The 23,411-nt window shown below is 44.0% G+C and overlaps 1 protein-coding gene across 3 annotated transcripts in view; it reads left to right on the top strand.

Moving 5' to 3' along the window:
- The first annotated feature begins 10,712 nt into the window (after positions 1–10,712).
- ROCK2 (Rho associated coiled-coil containing protein kinase 2) overlaps positions 10,713–23,411 on the top strand; it is a 105,736-nt gene continuing 93,037 nt past the window's right edge. For all 3 annotated transcript variants that reach the window (XM_075414849.1, XM_075414848.1, XM_075414847.1), the window contains exon 1: positions 10,713–11,418. In XM_075414849.1, coding sequence (XP_075270964.1) covers positions 11,269–11,418 — 150 coding nt within the window. In that variant the 5' untranslated portion in view covers positions 10,713–11,268. The remainder of the gene's footprint in view (positions 11,419–23,411) is intronic.

The raw sequence follows: 23,411 nt of genomic DNA, 5'->3' as shown, positions 1-23,411 counted from the left end.
GCAGCCTTCTCTTCTTCAGGCTGAACAAGCCCAGCTCCCTCAGCCTCTCCTCGTAGGAGAGATGCTCCAGTCCCCTCACCATCCTCGTAGCCCTCCGCTGGACTCTCTCCAGTAGCTCCTCATCTTTCTTGACCTGGGGAGCCCAGAACTGGACACAGTACTCTAGATGAGGCCTCACTAGGGCAGTGTAGAGGGGAAGGAGAACCTCCCTCGACCTGCTGGCCACACTCCTCCTAATGCACCCCAGGATCCCATTGGCTTTCTTGGCAGCCAGGGCACACTGCTGGCTTATGGTCAACCTGTCGTCCACCAGGACACCCAGGTCCCTCTCCGCAGAGCTGCTCTCCAGCAGGTCCACCCCAAGCCTGTACTGGTGCATGAGGTTGTTCCTCCCCAGGTGCAGGACCCTGCATTTGCCCTTGTTGAACCTCATCAGGTTCCTCTCTGCCCAACTTTCCAGCCTGTCCAGGTCATGCTGAATGGCAGCACAGGCTTCTGGTGTATCTACCACTCCTCCCAGTTTGGTGTCATCAGCAAACTTGCTGAGGGTACATTCTAACTCTTCATCCAGGTCGTTGATGAAGAAGTTAAACAAGACTGGCCCCACTCCTGTCAGTTCTGCTCTGCAGTGACTACTCAGAGCATACCAGCTTCCCCCGGGACCCTCCATGGGAGGATGCTTGTCCTAGAAACCTCAGTAACAACCAGGGCAGTCCTTAGACTTTTGTCTGTGCTTCACGAAGCACTCACGGTCAGTGCTAGGTGCTTCCAGGGGCCCCAGGAGAGCATGCTCTCTGAAGACAGCACTGGAAAGCTCTCTGCTATCTTGAAAGATGCTGCCCCAGGGATTATCGATGCTCTCAGTCTTTACTGCATGACTTTTAAGAAATTAAATAGCAAAATAAATTCAATGCTCCAAACACATAATCAAAATTATCATCTTGTTGACAATTTCAATTGAGAAGCCAAAATATAGGAGTGTACAAATAAATGTTCCTCATGTTTATTTTACACACAGTGTTTTTTTCTTTTTCCTTTAGTATCCCATCAGTCTTGTATTATGAGACAGGAAAATCTGGAACATCTGATTAATCTTCAGTGTGACTTGCATTTTTTTCAACGACGCCAAAATTGATCCCTTTCTAGGTTAAATACTTTGACATTTTAAAAAGCTTAGACATAGAGTTAACCCTTTCCTCACCCCTTTTTCATCTCCCACTATATCTTTTTTACAGTGGCCGGAGACGAACTGAAATGGGTACGTCCCTCCAGCATGGTGGCGTGTGTGCAACAAACACTCTAAACAGCCTGAACCAGTGCGGAGTTTCAAGGGCAACTTTGGTGAAAGGGAAAAAAGGGAGACATTACCCACCATTTCTGACCCAGTTACGTCAGATGGGTCCCAACCCTTAGCACTGACTGAAGCGCACAGCCTGCGAAGACCCGACGACGCAGCCGAGCGTGTCCAGGCTGCGCTGGGGACGGCCAGAGCTGCTCGCTGGCTTCCCAGAGGCCACAGGGCCACTACAGGGATGTCTGCAACCACCATCCTCCCACCAGCTCCGGGGTCGCCAACCACCACTTCACCGTTCTGGCCAGCTGCAGATTACACTCGGCACCAAACAGAACTTGAGAATGCTGTAAGGAATGTATCAGAGGGCTGCTCACCATCGCCTGGGGAAAGCATTTGGAAAGTACTGATCTGGAAAGGTGTGACGTGACGCTGGTGTGCAACAAGGTCCATGTGAGCTGATCAGAAGCCTTCTGCTTCAACAGTTTTCCACCGTCAAATCCCAATTTGGTGGAAAGCAAACTGCTTCCCCCCCGATCCCTAGCTGCTGCTTTCCTTCCTACCCATCAGATGGGATCCACCCAAGTCTTTCCAACAGCCCAAGTTCAAGGGCTTCCAGGTCTTGGAAGATCAGGGGTCTGGGCTGCGGCGGTACTAGCCAACTGACTCTGCAGGCTACGCAGCTGCCTGCCTGCAATGCCTGTTGTGGGCAAAAGCTTGGACAGCTGCTCAGAAAATTCTGAAAAACCCAAATTTTGCTCTTTTCTGAAGTGAAATCTCTCTTCATGCCGCCAATCTGCAGGCAGCGTCACATCCAGCTGGATCCATTGGTTTGGAGCTGGAATTCTGTTTTACTGTAACTCTTTCTACACTTTTATCAACTCCATCTAGATACATCCTTTTTTTGTTTGTTTCTTATGGTTTAGCTTGTACCTTGTGGCATTGCATAAGCCATTTAAACTGTCAACAAGTTAGCAGTATGCTCAGTGACAAAAGTACTTCTTTTTATTTATTTATTAGTTCTAGATTAGTTGACTAGAAAAGGATGAAAATTTAACCATGAAGACTCCCCCCTCCTACAGGGACCAGCAGTCGGAGCTGACCGGATGAAAGGGGCTGCAAAGAGAAGAAAAAATTGGTAGGCTGAAGAAGCAAGCATTAGATGTAAGTGCTATAATACACCCTGTGTGCCCCAGAACAGAATAATTAATAAGCCCTAATTTATTACCCTGTCTGGGTAGATGGGTAGAACTCTTATACTTAAGAAAAGATAAAAATGTGCTTTAATTTAGGTGGAAAAGCAGCAGCATTGATTTTAAAAGTGGTAATAGAGTTGGATGATTTATTTATTTATTTAAATATTTAATTCCCTGGAAAATGTGGTTTCAGTCATGTCTAAACTATTTGCTTCCAATTTGCTGAATAGTTTTGGCTGGAAAAAAAACAAAGGAGGGGATAAACTCTGTTGGAGGAAAGTCCCCAGTTACCCAACAGCTCAATGTTCAGAGCGTTCACTTAGGTCGCAGAGACCCCTTGGCAGAGGCTGTCTGGAGGCAGGCCGCGCTCAGTCCTTCCTGTTACCACTTCAATTTTGTCCGGACAGGGAGGGCTGGGGACACGCCTCCCAAGGGAGCGCGCTGTTTCCGAGGGTGGGAAGCCATGATTCTCATACTCTTCCTCACTGACCCAACAAACTCTGTGTCTGTGTGCGGTGCAACAGCTTCAACGTGAGGAAGAATTTCCCCTTTCTCCCACTTCAGGGATCCCCAGTCCTTTGACAGCTTCCTAAGAAGTACAATTCTGCTCCAAATTCCCTTGGACAAAAGTAGGATTTCCATATCCTAAGTATCTCCATGCCATGAGATAAAAAAGAGTCCACCTCTCTTCTTTCAAGCATCCAGAGCAAATATTCTACATCAGGTCAAACAGAACATTTAATGGGTCACACAATGAAATACCTCCCCGTTATTTTCTTTCAGCAAGGCAAAACAGCCAGGTTGATTATATCCGAACTGGTTTTTACCTTACTCACTGTGGGTTTTCAACAAAAACGCAGCCTCCACAAAGTCCTTAACTGGTCATGAAACAGTTTGGTTTCACTTTCGCCCAGGCTGCAGTACGCTTCTTACAAACTGTTCTGTCTGCAGCCACAGAAACAAACAACTGGAAAGGACACTGAGGGCTCCCGACTCCAGTCCCTGCGGTGCCAGTCACCACATCCTACAGCCCTTTCAAAATGCACTCACCACGCTGCAGGTATTTATTTTCTTGCTGCCTTTACTCAGATGAAGGTTGTACCAAACCCGCATCGTTTATACCTAGAAACTTTCTTATTTCTCATCTATTTGTGGCAGTTTGCATGCACATGTTCTTCTACCAGCGTTGTTCTGTAATGTACAGACCTCTCAGCCTCCTCGGTGTTGACTTCTTTGGTGTCTCTACAGACACCACCACAATCTCAGTCACCCCTCCGCAGGACTTGGCAAACTGAGTTATTCAAGTCACCTCACACAAAACCGGCTGCCTTGTTCCTTTATCTCTGCCCAATTCCCAATTTCAGTTCCCCTCCTTCAACACAGATGAATGGAACTATTTATGTTCCAGCAGTGTTTTTACTTGATCTTGTCCTCACCCTATCTTACTTGAATATCTTTGTTAAATTTTACAATACCATTTACCCTTTCTAATTCCACATTTCCATCCACTAATACAGCCTGAAGTCTTTCTCCTGAGCAGTTTCCAAAGAATAAATTTCCACGTTATACCAGAATTTCTTACTAGTCCCCACGGGCACATCCCTCTATAGACTGTACCATTTCAGTATATCCCATTTCTATCATTCCTGTCATTGAGATGATCCAGATCTGCCAAGCAATATCCCAACGCTCAGCCCTCTACTGATGTTGTCTCCTGACTCTGTGAAAGCACCCAGCATCATCAGCACACTCCTTGATGTCATGCTGGTAAACAAAAGGCTCCAATTTCAAAATGTTAAACAAGATGGACCAAGACTGGTCCTTGTAATTCCTACCAATCCAGATCTTCAGGGATTCAGCTAACACCCTCCTATTTCACCCCATAAGGCATTGCTGTCCTATCTATAGTCAGTTCTCTGTAGTTTAGGAATAGCATGTTACCCTCCAGAAGGTTTTATAGATAGATCTCCTACAAACAATGTACATGAAAAGTTCCCTTAGTAATTCCCATTAACTCCAGCCTTATCATATCAAATTATTCACTGAAGACAAGGGAAAGGAGATCAGCTGCACTTTTTCTGCCATTATTTTATAGTTGTGATTAGTCCAGTATTATGTACATTTAGAGTGTTTCCTGTTTTCTTCCGTATCTTTGTTATTTGCCAGAAATGTGCTCTTAAACATTGCATGCTACCAACGTCACAGAAGGCGTTTGATAACTGTCCTATTTGTCTCCTTTTAAGGTACAGATCTATACTGACTATTTTCAATCACGTGGCATCATCCTGGCAATAGTAATTTATTTGAAAATCACTTGTTCTTGAAACGGAGATGTAGTTTTAGTAATTCCAGAATTCTGATGCTTAACTGATACCAAATTCATCAAAATCTTCTAAGGTTCTCTTCCAGTTTGGTTGCAATTACCACTTTTATGACAATTTTCATTTTCATACCTTAATTCTGTTTACCCACACAGTGTTTTGTTTCAACATCATTACCCATCTCCGAAGCCTAGAAGAAGTATTCATTTGGCTTGGGGCAAAACTGAGATCATTTCTACGCTGGCCTCTTCACACAGTCGTTCCGTTTACTACTGGAGAGTTAAGTCCATTCACTACTGGAGTTAAGCCTAGTAATAACAGTTGTTAAACAAGACTGTCCTTCTTGTTGCACAAAAGGCGGAGAAATACGAAAATTGTATTTTTTCCAAACAGGAAGAAAAAACACAGGGTTCCTGGACATTCTTTCTCTTTCTTTGTTTCCCTCTCCCTCTGTGCTGTTTACTTCGCTGCTCGACTCAAATGTTCTCTAAATACAAAATGACGTAAAGTCTCCAAGAGTGTAAACCCTTATCTGCAAAGCTGCGTCTTCGTTAGTGCACTCACGATTGTTCTTATTCCCATTTTACAGCCCCTGCAAGTTCCCCAACAGCAGCCACAGCAACCGCAGTTATTTACACCCCCGTATCAGCTAGACTGGCTTATTTTCCCTACAATTAACAGTAGCTAAGTCTTGATGAAAAGCAGATCGTAGGAATGACAGTGCTAATATGGAGACACATAATGTGGGTATTCAGAGATGCACACAGAACTACAGCAATAATCATCTTTATTTAGCTCGTTCTATACAAGTCATCTTCCACTGGCATTTCCCCCTAACTGCAGCGAGTGTTCGGTGCCCAGGGTTTTACTGTCACTTCCCAAGCCAGTTCCTGCCTACTTACCGCTAAAGGCCAGATCGAAAGAAGGATTTACTGGGTGCCTGCGATGGTTCTTACACCAAAATCCAAGCTCACTCTTCTCAATAGCCATCTAACTGTGAAGGTTGCTATGTTTGCTGTCTACCCCTCTTCCTCCATCCTGCTGAGCACTCTCATCGGTAGGCTCGGGAGCCTTTTCTTCCTGGCCTCTTTATCTTCTTATTAATGCATTTTTACTGCATAAAGACTGCTGTGGCAGAACGCATCCTTGAAGAGGCAAAACCACACACAAACCTGCAAGATAGTGCCTAGGAACCTTATTTGGAGGTGGAATATGCAGCATGAATTGCCAGAGGATGTAGAAAGGAGAATACATAGGCGGGCTGTCACTCTGCTAAAAGAATTCTGGATCGGATCAGGATGGACATGCTGGTTCAGACGTACATATCATCTGCGGAAACACAGGACTTCAGGCACGCCTCTTTTAACAAGTTCTGTTCAGTACGCAGCTGGGCACGCCTTTCTAAAATGACCGATTCTCCTCAAGTTTTCTACAAGGAGCCTATTTGCCCAGTTCTGGACTTTGGGTTCCATTTTGGGAAGCAGGTGTTAAAATGTCTGCTCTTAAATCCAGAATAAACTATCAGAAATGCCTGTGTTCATATGGGTATGTGTTCACTGGAAGAGGTAAGTATTACAGGCACGCAAGTGACAGGACTGAATCAATCCTTAGTCCCCCTGTCAGAATCAAAAGCAGGCAGAAAACAGCTTTGAGAAGCTCTGGCCAGCATCTCCGAGGGACCAGCACTTTGTTCCCTGCACGATTTCAATTTTGCAGCCTTTAGCCACACAAAGGAAGTGCTGGAGATAACGCTGACAGCAGAAATCAGAGCAGCAGAAACCCTCCTCCACTCCAAGGTACTGTGAGGTATAAACAGCCTACTGACAGCACGATGTGGCGGACTTCATAAATCAGAGCAGCCCCTTGAACTGCTGTGCCTTACGCCTATGGGCCACAGAGCCCTAAACTTTGCCTAAATGCAGAAAGCAGCAAAGGAAAACTTGCGGTCACTTTGTCCCTGCTCTTCAAGCTATGCTTACTGCGAATTTCCTCCCAAGACTTACAGCAGAGAATCTGGCACATCGACATCACGTAAGCATTTCAATTAACCTAGATTCACAGCTTCACTTCTGCCTTTCCAGTGCATCCAAGAAACTATGAAACTACCTCATTAACAACAGCAATGTTAGTTAGCTGGGGAGACTTATGTAACCAATTACAGGCAGAGACCGAGTCGTGCCTTATCAGGACACACCCAGGCATTATGCTTCACCCCTCCTTTTCTTGATTCTCTGGTATTTGTGTTTAAGATATTGAATTCAACACAGCACAGATGGTGCCAACAGGTATTTCTGCATTTATCAGCTATAAATGCTGTTTGAAACAGTGGGAAGCAATGACACCTGGCATACCTGTCATAACAAAGATGCGTTCCCTCCCAAGTAGAAACAGTAGATGCAGGCTTTTACCTATAGAGTTTACCATATGATATTTTCTTTAACATTTGCTTGATTACTTTGGTTTGCCATACAGATGGTTGAGTGGTTGTGTAATTTTATAGCTGGCCTGTGCTAGTGATTGATGTGGTAGTGTCATTCTTACTGAGGGCTGGTTTGGAAATACACGGGGTTTGAAAAGCTGCTTGTATTTAAAGCCGCGAGCTGCAATGCAACAGACGCTCTACTAAGAATGAAATGAAAGAACGTTAAAAAATGTTTTTGTGGACTTTACATAACTATAATATTGCACCAAGACAACACTGGAATCAGAAAATCAACAGTGATGATGATTGTGACTGACTTTGCGACTCCTTTAAAAACATGTGCTTTTATATCTCCCAGATACAGGAGTCACGTACCTTTCCTCCCGTCTGTTTTCATTAACTTAAAGTGACGAAAGAGGGGTTTATTTTTAATCCAGAAAAACAATTTATTAACCCTTAGGCTCATTAAACACTAGCATGTGAGAAAGAAAACTTAAAAAAAAAACCCAACACAATAAACTTATATTCCTTTCCTATTTCATATTTATGAATCTAAAAATAAAGAAACCCTTACGACAGTGAGGTAAATGTAAATTATGTTCTGGAGGTAGACTGACAAACTTTAGCTACAACCTCTGAAGTCTTGAGACCTCATGATCTAAAAAGACTACCTCTTGTCCTATTTCTACCACCACAACAACGATTGGCTATGACATTCAAACCATCAGTGTGGTTGGACACCACCGCAGGGAAGGATGATAGTTATGCACCTTTGCCCATAGCAGTTTGACATGGCTTAATTTTAGCAGCTTTTAAAGGCTGTGTATTTGCTTGGATTACTCATCTTTTTTTGTTCTTTTTGCGCTGTGACAATTTGGTTCTCATTCAGGATGAGAATCAATACATGTCTCCAGGCAGAGATGGTCCATGAGATCACTGGCAACTCAGTTACCTATGCATCTGTTTTCCCACATGCAAAACACAAAAATGGACTAGGTCCACATTGGATGCTAAACCTAAATTTTAGGGACCTTAACAATTAGTAGAATCAACTTACCGCCCTCCCCCCAACAGTGCTCCTACGCGCTTTACACCATACCTCAAGAGTGGGAGCCCAAGAGGAGGATTTGCAAAAGCCTTAACTAACCAGCAAGCGCTAAACACGCAGCAGCCCTCTGTCCGAAACCAGATGCACAGATGGGTAGTTTGCCTCCTTTTTCTTCTTTCGCAACAGCTAGTAGTTAAAGCATGCCTGACATCCAGAGCCAAATCCCTCTTTTTCCTGAGAAGGCCTGATCCCTATGGAAGTACCCTAAAGCAACGACCTGAAGCTGGTGACTTTTAACCAGTAAGACCAGTTTACCAATTTCTTACAAATCTGCTCATAAAAACGCAGCCAGTTCTGAAAATGGTGAACAGCAAACTCTCCAGTGCCTTGGGACACCTAAGGCATATTTGGACTACAGACACCTAAAGAGCTAAATGGCACCTCAGGGAGTAGAGAGGTGGAGGATCCAGTTGTGGACTCACAGGCTTAAAGCTGCAGCATGCATGCTGGAAGCCTTGGACTTTGCCTTACAAAATATCGTAAATAACTTTTGACAATTCACTGTGTCAGGCTTCAAAGTTACCCTACGTGGACCAAGTAAAAAAAGTTCTTCCTTAGATGGTCATTGTCAGGGATAGGTGTCACCCTAAGAGATACACGCAACTCTAGGCAGAAAAGGTAAAACCATAAAAAGACCGCAGAAGGGGGTGTTATTTTTCCTTTAGCACATCCGCATCAAATTTGCTCAACTCACATGTTAAACCAGTGGTTTTTGAAAATACTGGGGGCAGCTTCTGACTTTCCCAGTACTCTATTTGCCACGTAATCGCTTATAACCAGCAATAAAGCTTCTGCTGTTAGACCTTAGCTAATTATTTTGTTGAGGATTTGTGCCGGACAAAGGAATTCAGCTGACTCCGCCATTGTCAATTTGTCCCTGTGACAGAGTAAAACTTGTTTCGACAGTAAACAGATATGTCCTGAAGGCTGGAGGAACAGATCTATCGGGCAAGAATTTCGAGAAGGTACTGTTTCTACACACTTGTTTTTGAAGTCACAATCACACTTTTTTTTGTATGCAAAAAGGGCTGTTATGCTTATTTAAGAATTTCTTTGTTACAGTTGTTTAAATAGCGCCCTGAACAATGTCACTAAATCATACAAGCTAGATAAAGCAAAGATTAGTTTTTACATAGCTTATTCTATAGATAAGAAAAATGAGGAAAAGAGAAACAGCTTGCCTATAGCCAAGGGGAAACGAAGAGAGCTCAGATCTCCGCATCACCTGGTGCCTGACTCAAAGCCCACTGAATTCACCCCCCAAATTGCTGCTGACATTTGCAAAACCCAGCAAGGGCTCCTTACTGACCACTGGAGACACACTCCCCACGTCCAAACCTATTTTAAGTGCCTTCTTAAAAAAAGCCAAAACATTTCTGCTGGGCTGCTTACAAAAAATTAGCCAAGGAGTAGGCTGCATGTGAAGAAATCATGTTACTTTTAGGGAATTTGGAGCTTTTCATGGCTGATTAATGCGAGGCCGTGTAAGTTCACAATGCTACTCGCACCCACGTCCTAGTCCTAGTAGCAATCCTACTAGCTGTTCCACCTACTTCTTTTATCTCATTGCAGAGTAAACTGCTTGGCAAATTACGTGATTTTTTTGTTGCTGTTGCAGCAAAGCCGATCCTCATCTGTTTGGGGGATGAAGTAGTCCTACCATATCAACAGCAGTGCCTCTCCCAAACAGATTTTCACCAGTTCCTCCAGAAAACTCAATGCAGTTCGCTGAACGAAGCACGAGCCGACACCCAGCGTGACTTTTCACAGCGTTCCCGTGTGCTTCTGTCAGGTTCGGGATCCTGGCTCAGCGGATTGTAACGCACAACCCCGTTACGGGGTTCGGGTTGATGTGGGGCTGATCCCCCTCAGCGTGGGGGCTGCTCGGCGCCGGGGCCCTGCCTCGGGAGATCACAGGGAGTGACCTCACTCCAACCCATGCCAGTGACTCACGCACTTACTCCCGACTCCCAAGTTAAAACACCGGCCCGTTTCTCTGGCACCAGCTCACCGGCAGCCAGCTCCCAGCCGGCTGCCCACGCCATCAAACCGAACCGCTCGCCTTTCCCCCCCGCGGTCCCGCCACCCCCGCCGGGCTGCCGCAACCGCTCCGCACCGCCGCCCGCCTCCATCCCCTCCGCAGGGCCTCGGTGCTGGGGGGGGGCCCAAAGCGGGAGGTCACCTCGGCGCCGCGGCGGGGGACGGCGGGCCGGGGGCGGCCCCGGCCCCTCGGCGCTGAGCTCAGGGCTATAGTTAGGCGGTGAGCGAGCGCCCAGCTATGCGCCGCCGCGCGCAGCAGGGCCTTCTGGGTACGGGAGGCCGCCTGCGCCGCGCCTCGCCGGGGGGAGGAGGAGGAGGCCGGGCCGGGCCGGGCCGGGCCGGGCCGAGCCGAGCCGAGCCGAGCCGGGCGGGGGGCGGGAGCAGCCGCACCATGGAGTGAGCGGCGGGGCGAGGCCGGCGGGGACCGCAGCTGCCGCCCGAGCAGCAGACCAGCCGCAGGAGAGGGAGCCGGAGTCCGAGTGCGCGGCGGCCGCTTTCCCCCTTTCCCTCCCGCCTCCCCCCGCCCTCGGAGCGGGCGCTCGGGCCGACGCGATGGCCCGGCCGGCGGCGGGGAGCGGGCGGTGAGCCGTCGCCCGCGGAGGGACGCCCCGAGCAAGGGGAGAGGCGGGGGCACGGCGGGAAGCGCTCCCCCCCCTCCCCCCCAGGTCTCCCCTCCCTCTCCCCGCGCCCGGGCGGAGCAGCGGCCGCTTCCCCGCGCCCTTCATGCCCGTGCGGCCGCCAGGCGGCCAACGGCGGCGCCCTGCCCTGCGCTCCCGCCTCGCCGCGGCCCCCGCCCTTCCCCCGGCCTCTCCGCCGCGCTAGGCCCCGGGCCGGCCCGCCGGGCGACCCCGCTCAGTCCCCTCCTCCCCGGCAGCGGGGCGGGCCGGAGGATGAGCCAGCAGTCGGCCGGGAAGATGTCGGCGGCTCCCCCCGCGGCCGAAGCGCCGGAGCCGGCGGTGGGGATGCTCGAGGGCCGCCAGAGGAAGCTGGAGTCCATGATCCGCGACCCGCGCTCCCCGGTCAACGTGGAGAGCCTGCTGGTGAGGGGAGGGCGACCGGGCCGCGCCGCGGGGGGAAGCGCTCGGCGGGGTAACAAAGGGAGCGCTGCCCTCCCCTCGCCTCGGGCGGGCGGTCGGGCTGAGGGCGGCAGGAAGGAAGGAAAGGGCTCCCGCGTCCTGGAGCTCCGAGTTCTCCTGGGGGAGGACGAAGGCTCCTTCCCGGGGGGGGAGGAGGGCGGGGAGCGGGCCCTCGCCCCCCGGGGGCCGCTCCGCGCGGGGGGAGCGGACAGTGCGCGGTGAGGCGAGGGCGAGCGCTGCCTGTGTAGGTGCGGCTTGTTGCGGGGAGAGGGGGAGACGTCCCTGGGAAGGTCTGACCTGCGGAGAAAAGCGCTTCCGCCCCCCAGCATCGCTCACACCGCTGGCTTTCGCGCCTAGCAGTCCCAGGGCGTCCGCTCCCGAGGTACCTGGCTTTGTGTGCGCTGCGGGCTGCCCCGGCCCGTCCCCTCGGCCCCGCTGCGGCTGGGCTGCGCTCCCGGGTGCGGGGGTAGCTCGGGAAAACGACGCTCCGAAGGGAGAAGTGGGGGTGGGGGGTCCTCTGGGGTCGCGTTTATCTTCCACTGGGGCCAACTGATTCGTCTGTCTCCTGTTTCAAATAGCATTTTTCTGCGTGCGGGTGCGAAATAGAATTTCCTTTAGTAAGAAATCCATGCCCTCAGGAAGGAGTGGGAAAGGAGTTCTCTTTCCCCATTTAAAACATCAAAACTCTGGAAAGGCAGTAAGAGGCAGTCATTGTCGTCATCATCATTATTATTATTATTTTAACTGAACTTCAGGATCTTCAAACCTTGTATTTCCAGTCTGTCCCAAGATTTCCAATGTGTCCCAGTTATGAGGGACAGAAAAGGGGGGGGGAAAAATCCCAGTCCTTCCAAGAGTTGCCCAAGGCACTTATACTGAGTCTTTTTTTTTTTTTTTTCTGCTTTCAAATGACTCAGTTCTGTTTGGCCAAAAATACAGGAACTGACTGAACTGTATGTATGCATGTGCTGTGTGGAGAATATAGGAATTTCCTATAACATCTGAAAAATGTTCTTCTTGAGGCTTCGATACTGTACTGCTCCTCTCAGAGACGTTCGGAGGCATAATGACAGCCATAGCAGTCAATGAAGGGGAGTGGGAAACAGTGCTGCATATCTACTGGATTCAGATAAGTTTTTGCCTAGGCCAAAGCAAAGAGAGCTGCCTCTGGGCTTCGCTCCCAGCATTTTCACTTTGGTATTTTGCTAGGAAAACTTTGACCTGTGGCCAAAAAAGAGCAGTTAAAAATAGTACAGTTGTTCTGAAAAATGCATCAGGTTAATACTTAACCCCTGTAGACTTTTTCACACTCTCTGATTTTATACTCAACAGTGTGTTTCTTTTATTCTTTTGCTTCCCCTGTGTTGGACATAGATTAGATACACTAAAAACTGTTGATGTTTCTGAAGATAAATTCTCATTGCAAAATTGAGACTGGGCTGCTTAGCACTTGGATTTTTTGGTGGTTTTTTTAGTGTTTTGTGTGCTTACAATGTAGACCACTTCATGTAATACATTGGACAAATTAGCAAACCATGGGAGAGTGTTAGCTGGATTGTAAATGCATATTTTTTATGGTAAAGGTCATCACTTTGCTCTCTGCACTCTCTCTACAGATTTCATGTAAAAGCCTTTTCTTCTGGGCTTCGGTGTTGTTGCTTTATGCTATTTGACAATAATTTTGTATTGACATTCTGCTAGGCAGTCTGAGTATGAAAGCATATTCAAACTGCAAAATCTACTTGTTTACTAAACAGCTCACTTGCAGTGTAAATTATCGTAAGTGGAAATGTGTCTTCAGTTAAAAGTAGAAATACAGCAACAGAAACTAAGAGTCAGGGAAAACGTCTTAAGAAGACTAGTTGGAATGCCACTATTTCATCCTCCAAGAATAACATAGCCAAAACTAAAAATGTGGAATGGAATTCAAAATGGAATTCGTTTCCTTACACTGTAAAAAGTCATAAACAGCTGCTATTCTGCATTTTGTGTGTATGCTTTATTTTTGGGAAGCCGTAAAGAGCAAAAAAGTAACTGCTAATCTACAACACATGGTGCAAATCTGAAAGACATGGAAAGCTGAGGTAATAAGCTGTCTTTCTCTAGATACTAGTTCCACTGCCTATCAAGAGATAATTTATTCAGTGGCTCTAGATGAAGAGACTTTCTTTGTGTACCTTCCTGACCACAGGATGGCTGACCACATCCATCTATTTCTTTAGCAGGAGAATCTGTGAAGACAAGTGCATTGATTGATTATTTTCCTCCCTCCCCTCTTTGGGGCTCACAAGAAGCCATTAGGTTTTCTAATGTGATTTTTGCTGTATTGTGTGCCTTAACACTTGTCTATTTATGCCTGTGTTGAACGTAATCATTTATGTTTGCTTAAAATATATCTTTGAAAAAGACATGCGGTTTCGATTCAGAGGCATTAAGAGATGGAGAACTCAGCATTTAGTTTGTTCTGGTAGTTAGTTGTGAAGGCAAAATTTTTTAAAAATGTACATTGAAATGTGTGGCATGGTTACGGCTATCCTTTTTCTGCTGAACTTAAAAAAAAAAAAAAATTATTGTAGAGGACTTTCTACTCGTTAGCATGGGTCAAATGCATAGCCGGCACTTGGGTTTCTTCTGGCTTTGGTCTGATAGATGAAAATGGGAACGCTGAAACTGTGTGCGCTGTTCCATGTAGGTTTCAGCAAAGACATCTACAAAGGGAAGTGGTTTTTACAGCCTCCTTTAGACATCCACCGAGTGCTCTTTTTCTCATTGTATTGTGTTGACAGCGTGTGTTAGGTTCCCTATACTAAGATAAATAACTTTTATTTGATGCAGCTTTCTATGATACGGTTGCTTACTCTTTTTGGTCGCGTAACCTGGCATTAGTGGTTATGAAAACCTGTTTTGTGTATTACATTTAAATTGTGCAGATCACTTTGTAAAACTACTGTATTCTTATTATGTGCTTTTCTACCAGTTTGTGTCATCCACTAATTTAATGAAGTGACATTTTTATGTGTACAGCATATACACATTGATGATAGCGCTAAATGGTATTTGACCTTGGGTGATCCATAAGAAACCCTTCTATAAATGCATTCCTACCCAATAGTTCCTAGTAGACAGCTACATTTAAGAAGAGCTTAACGGTTCTCGAATACATTTGTGTATTTATTCTTTTCCATATATGCTCTATCTACAGTATTAACTGAGTTATTTTATGTAGTGTTAAATACATGTTATTTAAGGGTGCATTGGTAAGTGTTAGCTGAATGCTGAATGTGTTCTAAAACTAGAGCAGATAGGTGAATGTAGGCTGTGTGAAACTAATCCAGATCTCTACTTCCTTGCTGTGTGTAATTGTATCACTTCAGCACATGTTGAACTCGGCTTTAGAGTTTTATGGTGGTGACTAACAGCTCTGATAAATCTTATCATCCTCCTCCCTGCAGTTGTCTGCCTTGTCCTTTTGCTGCAGCTGCAGTCGAATGCAGTTGGGTAGAGAAGGGAACTGGTGTCTGCCCTTGGTCTTGTTCAGTGCAAACCTTAGGATTTCAGTGTTAAGCTTAAACCTTGATGTAACACCAGAGATGAAGTGTTGAGTGTCTTCTGCCTGTTCTGCTATGGTTGTGTCAGCCTGGAAAGAAGGAGTTCTTCAAACTGTTCATGAGGCAGTGCAGCAGCAGAATTGTGAGCACAGTGCTGGGCTGCGCTGGGAGCGCGTTCATGGTGGACAAAGAAATGGAGAGATGGTTAGCAGGAGAGCGCTTAAGTGTATTGGAATATACATGCTTTAAAACTTAAAAAAAAACCCCAAACCAAAACCCCAAACCAAAATTAAATTAATTTGCCATTTATTTCTTCATCAAAATAAAGCTGATAGGTAAAATGTGTATTTATACTAGTTTGAACATGAATAGATGTTCATCTAATTTGATCCTTGCCATCGAGACCCTAGAATTTTACTCCTAATGAAAAGAGGGTCGCAGATACAGCTGTGACTTTGATCCTTTCAACAGGTACATCTGTCCATAGCGATCTATCTGGTTAGATACCAGCTTTACACCAAGAGTGTTAATTTAGCAGATCACTAGGCTGAGCTCTGTTAATACAGGGTCACCAGGTTGTCGTGGCTGGCACACATGTATCCCTTTGCAGGATTTTGGCCTTATGAGCTTTCAAAGTGTTTCATATTTACTATGAAAGTTGCATATTTAGTATGAAAGTTGTCGCATTTTCCCAAATTTATTGCCACGTAATTTTGAATCAGTAAGAACAGTCTGTTGTGTTAATTTGAACCATCACACCCAGGGAAGAGCTGAAAATGTAACAGTCTGAAATTCATTGCCCAGTAAGTAGTTGAAAGGCCAAACGATTCTCAGTTCTTGAAGAAAAATTTTTTTTCTTGTTTGTTATAGTTCTTGTGCTGCTATTTCTCACTTAGCTTCTGACTTTTTCTATAGATTTTCTATTTTTGATCTGTAATTTCACAACATCTACTGCAGAGGTGAAAAGATGAGCTTTAAAGAAACGGAATTGTCTTTTGTTCATTGTTCCCCTGTGATGGATTTATATATAGCCATATAGTTAACTGGAAAAGGACAGTTCTGCTTTCTGACAGCTTTACGTGTTCTTATATTCTGTTTTATTCCACACTTGGATTAAAACATTTCAATTCTAGTGTAAGAAGGGAAAAAAGCCAGACTGCTCAGCTTCAATACTTTTATTGCCATGCATGAGATGCACGCAGATTTTGTGGGTGCATTTGCAAGAGGAATGTTGACTCCCAATATTTCACCTGTATGGATCAGATTGCAGAGTGGGTCATTAGTATCCTTTAGTTGTTTAGGCTCTGTAACAGTTTAGGGGAGGGTGGAGAGGAGAGACAGCCACACTATCAAATTAGTACAGTTCCCTTCTGCTTTATGTGTGATGGAATAAAAATTCAGGAACTCTTCTCCAGATATTAGTAGCCTCAGCGTGAATTAGGGAATGTGTGCAAAGGCTGATTAAAACCCATTTGTTTTAACTACATTTTCAGTTTTCAACTAGTGGCAGAGCAATGGCAAAACATTTGGCCATTTGTCTAGTAATGCAATCCATAACAAAAGCTGCTTAATTTAAAAAGAAAAAAATGCTACCGCAATAACCAATCTCTGCAGCTATCAGCTGATGACTTCTTGCCAGTGTTTGATGTACGAAATATGACTGGAATTGTGTCACTGCCACAGAGGACCTGACCTTGGATTTTAAGGATGGAAGTGACTGAAACTTGGTAATAGTTTTACATAATGAAATAATACAGACCTTTTTTTTAAATATATATGTTTTTATAACCCGTAAAGATGTTTTTTATTTTTTAGGGGAGGATGCTATATTGTGTCCGAGGTTGTTTTAAACTGTTACACTGAAAAGCACCAAATGTTTCTGGTAACAGATTTATTTAAAATACTTTTTTTCTTGGTACATCCCATTGGTTAAGAACAAGAATACTCTGTTTATATTGGCAGCCTTTGCTAGTAATAAACTTATTTTAATGAGTCTTTTGCTATGTAAACAGAACGTTGAATGTAGTGCTCCGTTCCGAAGCCATACCTACGGTCTGTGAAGCTTTTGCTCCAGTAGTGAAGCTTTGAAACGCTCCCCGTGTTGCCAGCAGCAGAGCATCTTCACAGCCAGCGACATTTAAGCTTCTTTAGTGCAGGTGGAGCATCACTTGCATCCTTGTTTTGGAACATTATACTAATTGCCTGCTAACAAAGTTTTAAGACTGCATGCTTAGAAGAGTGATTTGGGCACCCCCTAATGTGTGGAGGCTCTATATTTGGAAGGCTGTGATTCTGTGAATTTTGCCCGAATTGCACTAGGTTGAATAGTCTCAAATCAGGAACAGCTGTTTATGCAGTGTGGACTTAGGTTTTGATGTTTTTGCTGTGTTCATCTGCTACAGTTACTGCTGCTGAGAGAGGGGCCTTTTTATTTCTCCTATGAAATATCGTGGAGTTTTGTTGTTTTGTTGTTTTGTTTCACATGAAGGGATGGGTGCAAATTTCATCAGCTTGTGAAACATCCCTCCTGTTCAATCTCTGCTTCAGTTGATGTAGGATCTGGAAGGTGACAGACATGAGAAGAAAAACAAGCTGGGTGCCACATACAAGTAGTTTTTTATTATGCCTGTGTTTCATTAATTTTAATTTATGTAGAACAATTTACGTAAGTCAAGTCTTTTGCGAAAGGTCACCAATCACATATTTTGTGTTTTCTGTGTGGCCAGATGGAGACTGTTGGGTTTTGATGTTAGTGTGCAGCATTGCTACTTTAATGCCATAGTCATATCATTGTTTGTTTTTTGGTAGTAGGACAGTGTTGTTCAGATGGTACAGGCAGAGGGAGAAACAAAAAGGATGGTGTGCAGGAGCATCTGAACCCTAGTCCAGTGCTGGCACTGCATGTTATCAGATAAATCTTTCTTCATTTCCAACTGTAGGAAATGGAGATGATGAAGCTTTTTTTTTTTGTTAAACCTGTGCTGGAGAAGAATTTAATGTTTAAAGTGAATTTATGCAATATAAAAAAGACGATCACAAGGAAACATTATGTCAAAGTGTTTCATTCTGAACCTTGAGGATTCAGATAACTGAGTGGTTGCTTTATTGCCTCTTGACTGTTCTAAATCAGGGGTACTCATGTTCTAAATCAGGGGTACTCCTTTTATTAGTCTACATTTAAAGTACAGAGTAGCAGGATCCTGCATAAAGCAGGATAAAGTTTTGAGTGACTCATCCAAACACAAGAATTTTTTTTATACTACAGGAGGAAATGAAGAGGAGGTCACATACAGACATGAAAGAAGGTTTGAACTGCCATGAAGGAAGAAAAGCTAATATTTACAAACTGTTATTTTTATTCTTTTTAATCTCAAAACAAATAATGTTGACTGTTACTATTACCAAATAAATAAATAACTAGAAGCAAAAAATGGTGAAGTTCCACATTTTCTTTCACAGAATCACAGAATGGTAGGGGTCAGAACGGACCTCTGTGGGTCATCTAGTCCAACCCTCCTGCCGAAGCAGGGTCACCTACAGCAGGCTGCACAGGACCTTGTCCAGGAGGGTCTTGAATATCTCCAGAGAAGGAGACCTCACAATCTCCCTGGGCAGCCTGTTCCAGTGCTCCATCACCCTCAGAGGGAAGAAGTTCTTCCTCACGTTCAGACAGAACTTCCTCTGCTTCAGTTTGTGCCCGTTGCTCCTTGTCCTGTTGCTGGGCACCACTGAAAAGAGTTTGGCCCCATCCTCCTGACATCCACCCTTGAGATATTTATAAACATTTATTAGGTCCCCTCTCAGCCTTCTCTTCTTCAGGCTGAACAAGCCCAGCTCCCTCAGCCTCTCCTCGTAGGGGAGATGCTCCAGTCCCCTCACCATCCACGTAGCCCTCTGCTGGACTCTCTCCAGTAGCTCCTCATCTTTCTTGACCTGGGGAGCCCAGAACTGGACAGAGTAATTTGAATGGTATTTAAAGTTTAACTAAAGTCTTGATTACTGTTTAAAGGCTTGATGCATCGATATTCTTTGTCCATGTCTGTCGCTGCTACTATAGGTAGTTGTTCAAAGTCTGTAGCCTAGTTGTTGATTAAATATCAAACATTGCTCTCTCAACAGCATGGATTTACCCTAGTATGGTGTAGATACAGAGAAATACCTTTGGTTGTTACTTGGAAATTACTTTTTATTGAATGAGCTGTGAATTTGGAAACCTTATTCTACTTGTGTTTGTTGCTAATGCACAACTTGATTGGCCCTCTGTATTTTTCTTTTGTTCAAAATGAAGAGTGCTGCATCAATAAATTCACTGTAGTGTGTATGTACATACCTTTGAAGAGATTATGCTCTAAAATAGCACAGGTCTTGGTCGAGGGGTATACAATCATTTGGCTTGCCCATGCTATGAAAATGTTCTGTTTCATATGGAAACCAGTTTTAAACTGGTTTTCCCTGTGGTTTCTGAAACTGGTTTGTTCTGGTCTCCGTTTTCAGTTTAGTGCTGATTATGTTGAGTACAAGATTAGGGAGACACGCCTTGTCATTTGTTGCATGTATGGGACACAGGGTTTTATTTGTAAATGACTTTTATCACTGTGTGGTATACAGGGGGTGTATGTCGTGGTAGACTTCTCATATGTGCAGTTAAAGTCGTTTGGAACAAGCTGTAGTAAGTAGATACAAGATGTTACTTAATATTGTTTCTGCCTCTTCTTTACACAATTTTGCAATCATGCTTGACTTCTGAATGCCTTTTTTTTTTTTGTGGAATTTTTAAACTTTTGTGATGGAGTAACTATGAAGTCTCTTGCCTTAGGAGTAGAATTATCGCCTCTGATAGTGCAAGAAAATGGAGAAGAGCAGGAAATAATACCCTGTTGGAAGCTGTTGGTTTAGTGAATAATGAATACCTTTCTGATGCCAGCTGTGTGCATGCGCGACCTGTTTCCGTTAATGAACATTTCAGGACCTCTTCCTCCCAACAGCAGAAGTCAGCCTGCTTAGGCTTTAAGCCATAATTTTTAATTCTTGGCCTACTCAATTTAATGACCTCTTTAGGGTATATAAACCTGTATTGTAAAGAACACTCCCCCCCTTTTTTTATGTTCTTACATATGAAAAGTGACTGAAAACAACAACTTGAATTACTCGTGGCAAGGAGGTATTGATAGTTTATTATTGTATTGCAGCTACTGCTGTTAATTTGTACATTGTTCTGTCTTTAATTTTTTCACTGTGGGTACAAAGTAGTTAGTAATTTTGTTAAACTTAAGAGTTGCATCCATTCTGTTGTTATAAGCACCTGAACTAAGCTGTAGATCTGATAGGAAAAGCTACAAATAACTGCATTTTCTAGATAAAAAAAGTATTCCTATTTGTAAGTTACAAAGTTTTGTAAAGCCCTGTTTTTGTAATTGCTGTCAAGTTCACTCTTTAGTATTACTATGAATAAATTACTTCAGTTATGTGGTATGTACTTATTTTTTGTTTTATTTTTTATTTATTTTCCTTAATCCCCATCCCTTTGGGTTTCCTCATTGTTCATCTCGCCAGATGAACAAGTCTCTTGACTTGGGAAATGGTGACGTTTGTGCCAGCAAGGGTGGGGAGATGCAGAACTCCGGCTGTCAAAATTCTGGTGGCAAATCCTGAATGTAGCAGCAAATAAGGCAGCAGAAACACTGTTTTGTATGCGCGTGGTGTTTGTTCTGTTTCAGGAATATTTTAAGCTTGAATTAAATGATAAATATACAAGAAATAATAAATACGCTAATACAAGCTGCATCTCCTGAAAAATACTATGGTGGCAAATCCTTTTAATTGTACACATCCAGGTAGTTCTGTTTTGAAAGTAATTTCTAACTCTTAAGATTAGGAAGAAAACCTCTAAATGTGGACAGTATGATGAACAGTTTGTACATGTAAAAGCCTGAAATGGTAGCACTGTGAAGTGTGAATCACTTCATCTATTTTAATGGTTGGCTGCCTCTGAAGAAAGGCGATTTAAGTGTCAAAATAAACTATTTCAGTGCTCTTCATTTTTTTGGAAGAAATACCAGTATTTTTTTCTTGTGTATGCCCTGCAGTGTTTCTCAGGTGCCAGAAGTTCCAACTGTCCCCCCTCTACCTGGGAAAACATCTTTGTCAAACTTTGGCATATTAAAAATGGAAAATGTAATTTTAAAACCAATTCTGTAAAGTACGACATTGTTCATTATTAAAAAACCTCCTAGATTTATTTTATATGACTCTACTGCAGTACTTAGTTCACTGAATCAGAAAGCCACAGACAATGTTGAGCTTAACTGTAGAGCTTATACAGCATGGTATGTTGCAGTTAGACCGTGTTGCTTCAAGGCGTGTTTGGCAATACAGCGTTCATTTTTTGAAATCGCACTGTCTAAATTCATGAGGGAAGATGCACAGTGTGTCTTTCAGACTTAGATGTAAATAGGTGAAGTTTCAGTATACTTGCAATCCAAGTACTTTTTTGCTAAATCAAAACCAAGCGATGTACAATGGAGTTACTTGTGTTTGTCAGCATTAGATGGAACAGGTGCTGCGTGGGGGGTGGGACGGGACAGGGATGGCATTATGTGTAGCTGTTATGGTTTCTTGTGGTGTGTATGAAGCAGGACTGAAGAAAAGTCTTATACACATTTTATTCCAAGTTAAAACTTTGTAGTTATATTTTGATTTCAAGCTTAGTTTCTAGAGCGTAAGTATCAGAAGAGGCTGCCATGTGATCAGACTCACGTCGGAATTGTTCTTGGTTTTATACACGGAGTCATGTTCTGAGTTGCAGAACTGGTACTGGTTTTACTGCCATCATGTCTTGATTTATTTTCTAATGTATGAAATCTTACCACTATTGGTTTAGTTGTCCTCTAAAATGGAAAGGAGGGGGAGAAGAGACAGGCATGCCTGATCCTGTAATATCATAGGGTCACTGATGCTGAAAGTATATACAGGTTGCGAGAGGATCGTAACTTTTTTTTTTCTTTGTATTTGATTGCATGCAAAACAGTCATGAAAGTGAAATATCGCTGTAGTCTATATCTATAACAGTAAACCAGACAACCTCGGGGTCCTGCCGTGCCCTGGCTGCCATGGTATTGCCCTGGCCCTAGGGTTAAGGTCTTTGCGGTTGTCCCAAAGAGTGCTGTGGTTACGGCGTGGGGAATGGAGGTCTCCCATGTGGGCTCAGCTGCTGCTGTTGTTTCACTGGCTGCTACAGACATGGTCCTGGAAACCGTCATTCACCCCGAGCACTGTCAAGGCTCCTTTTAAGCATAAATTTTATATTATTATGCTGGTTTTGACTTAATGACTGGATTAGACAGAGTGTGACAGAGCAGGCTAAGAAATACTGTGGTGAAATTCAGTACTACCATTCTTTCAGTAGAGCAAGAGGTCTTCTCATTCATCTGAAATAATGCAGCTCCAATTATCTGGTCTTATTCCTGTGATCACTTTCTGAAAACGCTGGTCTGAGTAAATGGATGTGGCCGTATTCCTTAATCAGGTTTTTTGTGTGTTTGAACTCCCTCGGACAATGAGGTGCATACAGCTAGTTGTATGCAGATTTTCCATGGAGGATAGTAAGGAGTGATGAGAAACCTGAGTCAGGGACACGACGTTGCCTGGAATACCCTGGAACATTAGGGTCATGCGCTTACCTAAGTGATGTACGATGAAGCTGACAGACTTTTTTTTGCTGATGTAAGGACTTGTGTTTCCCCAGATTTAAATGCTGCTTTAGCAGACAGCTAGTCATAGTCTCTGCTTGTTGTAGGGCAGTGCCACACTGGTGTGGCTGTCCTCTCTCTGGTTAGCTCATGGGTCTGTGCTCCATAGTTATGTATATACATATAGAACGTGTGCTGCAATAGTCTTACAAGAGACATAAGTAAATTTTCTTCTCCCCCACAACATTTAGCCAAGTGCATACACCTCTCCTGACCTTAGTGATCTTGAAGCAGTTGGAGTTCTTCCTCCAAATGTGAAAAATTTGATTCTGCAAGGAAGCAGCTGATTCAGATGGCTCTTGTGGGAATTGCTCTGCTCAGGTCTAATTGGAAGGCAAGACAGTATTTGCCTATCAGAATCGCTTGTTGCCAGAACTGAAAGAAATTTTAGGAAACATCAAGTTATCTGTGGGAAAACTATTTTCCACTTATGGAAGCATGATGTACTTGAGATCTGTTTTCTATTTTGCTTTCTTTTCCTGAGTAACTTGGGATATTCACTTAGCCCTGAATTTCTTGCCATATTCTTGTTTCACAATCATGTTTTTTTATTCTTTGTATTGCAAAGACATATTTGCACAGGAAAGGGAAACTGATCATGTTGGAATAAACAAAAGCTAAATAAACTGAAAAATACTATTCCATTTTAAAATTTCTTTGA

Source organism: Opisthocomus hoazin, chromosome 2 (genome assembly GCF_030867145.1).
Source record: "Opisthocomus hoazin isolate bOpiHoa1 chromosome 2, bOpiHoa1.hap1, whole genome shotgun sequence".
In the NCBI taxonomy this organism is placed as follows: Eukaryota; Metazoa; Chordata; class Aves; order Opisthocomiformes; family Opisthocomidae; genus Opisthocomus; species Opisthocomus hoazin.
Note: the sequence above shows the minus strand (reverse complement) of the source record. Positions and strands in the feature narration are given on the sequence as shown.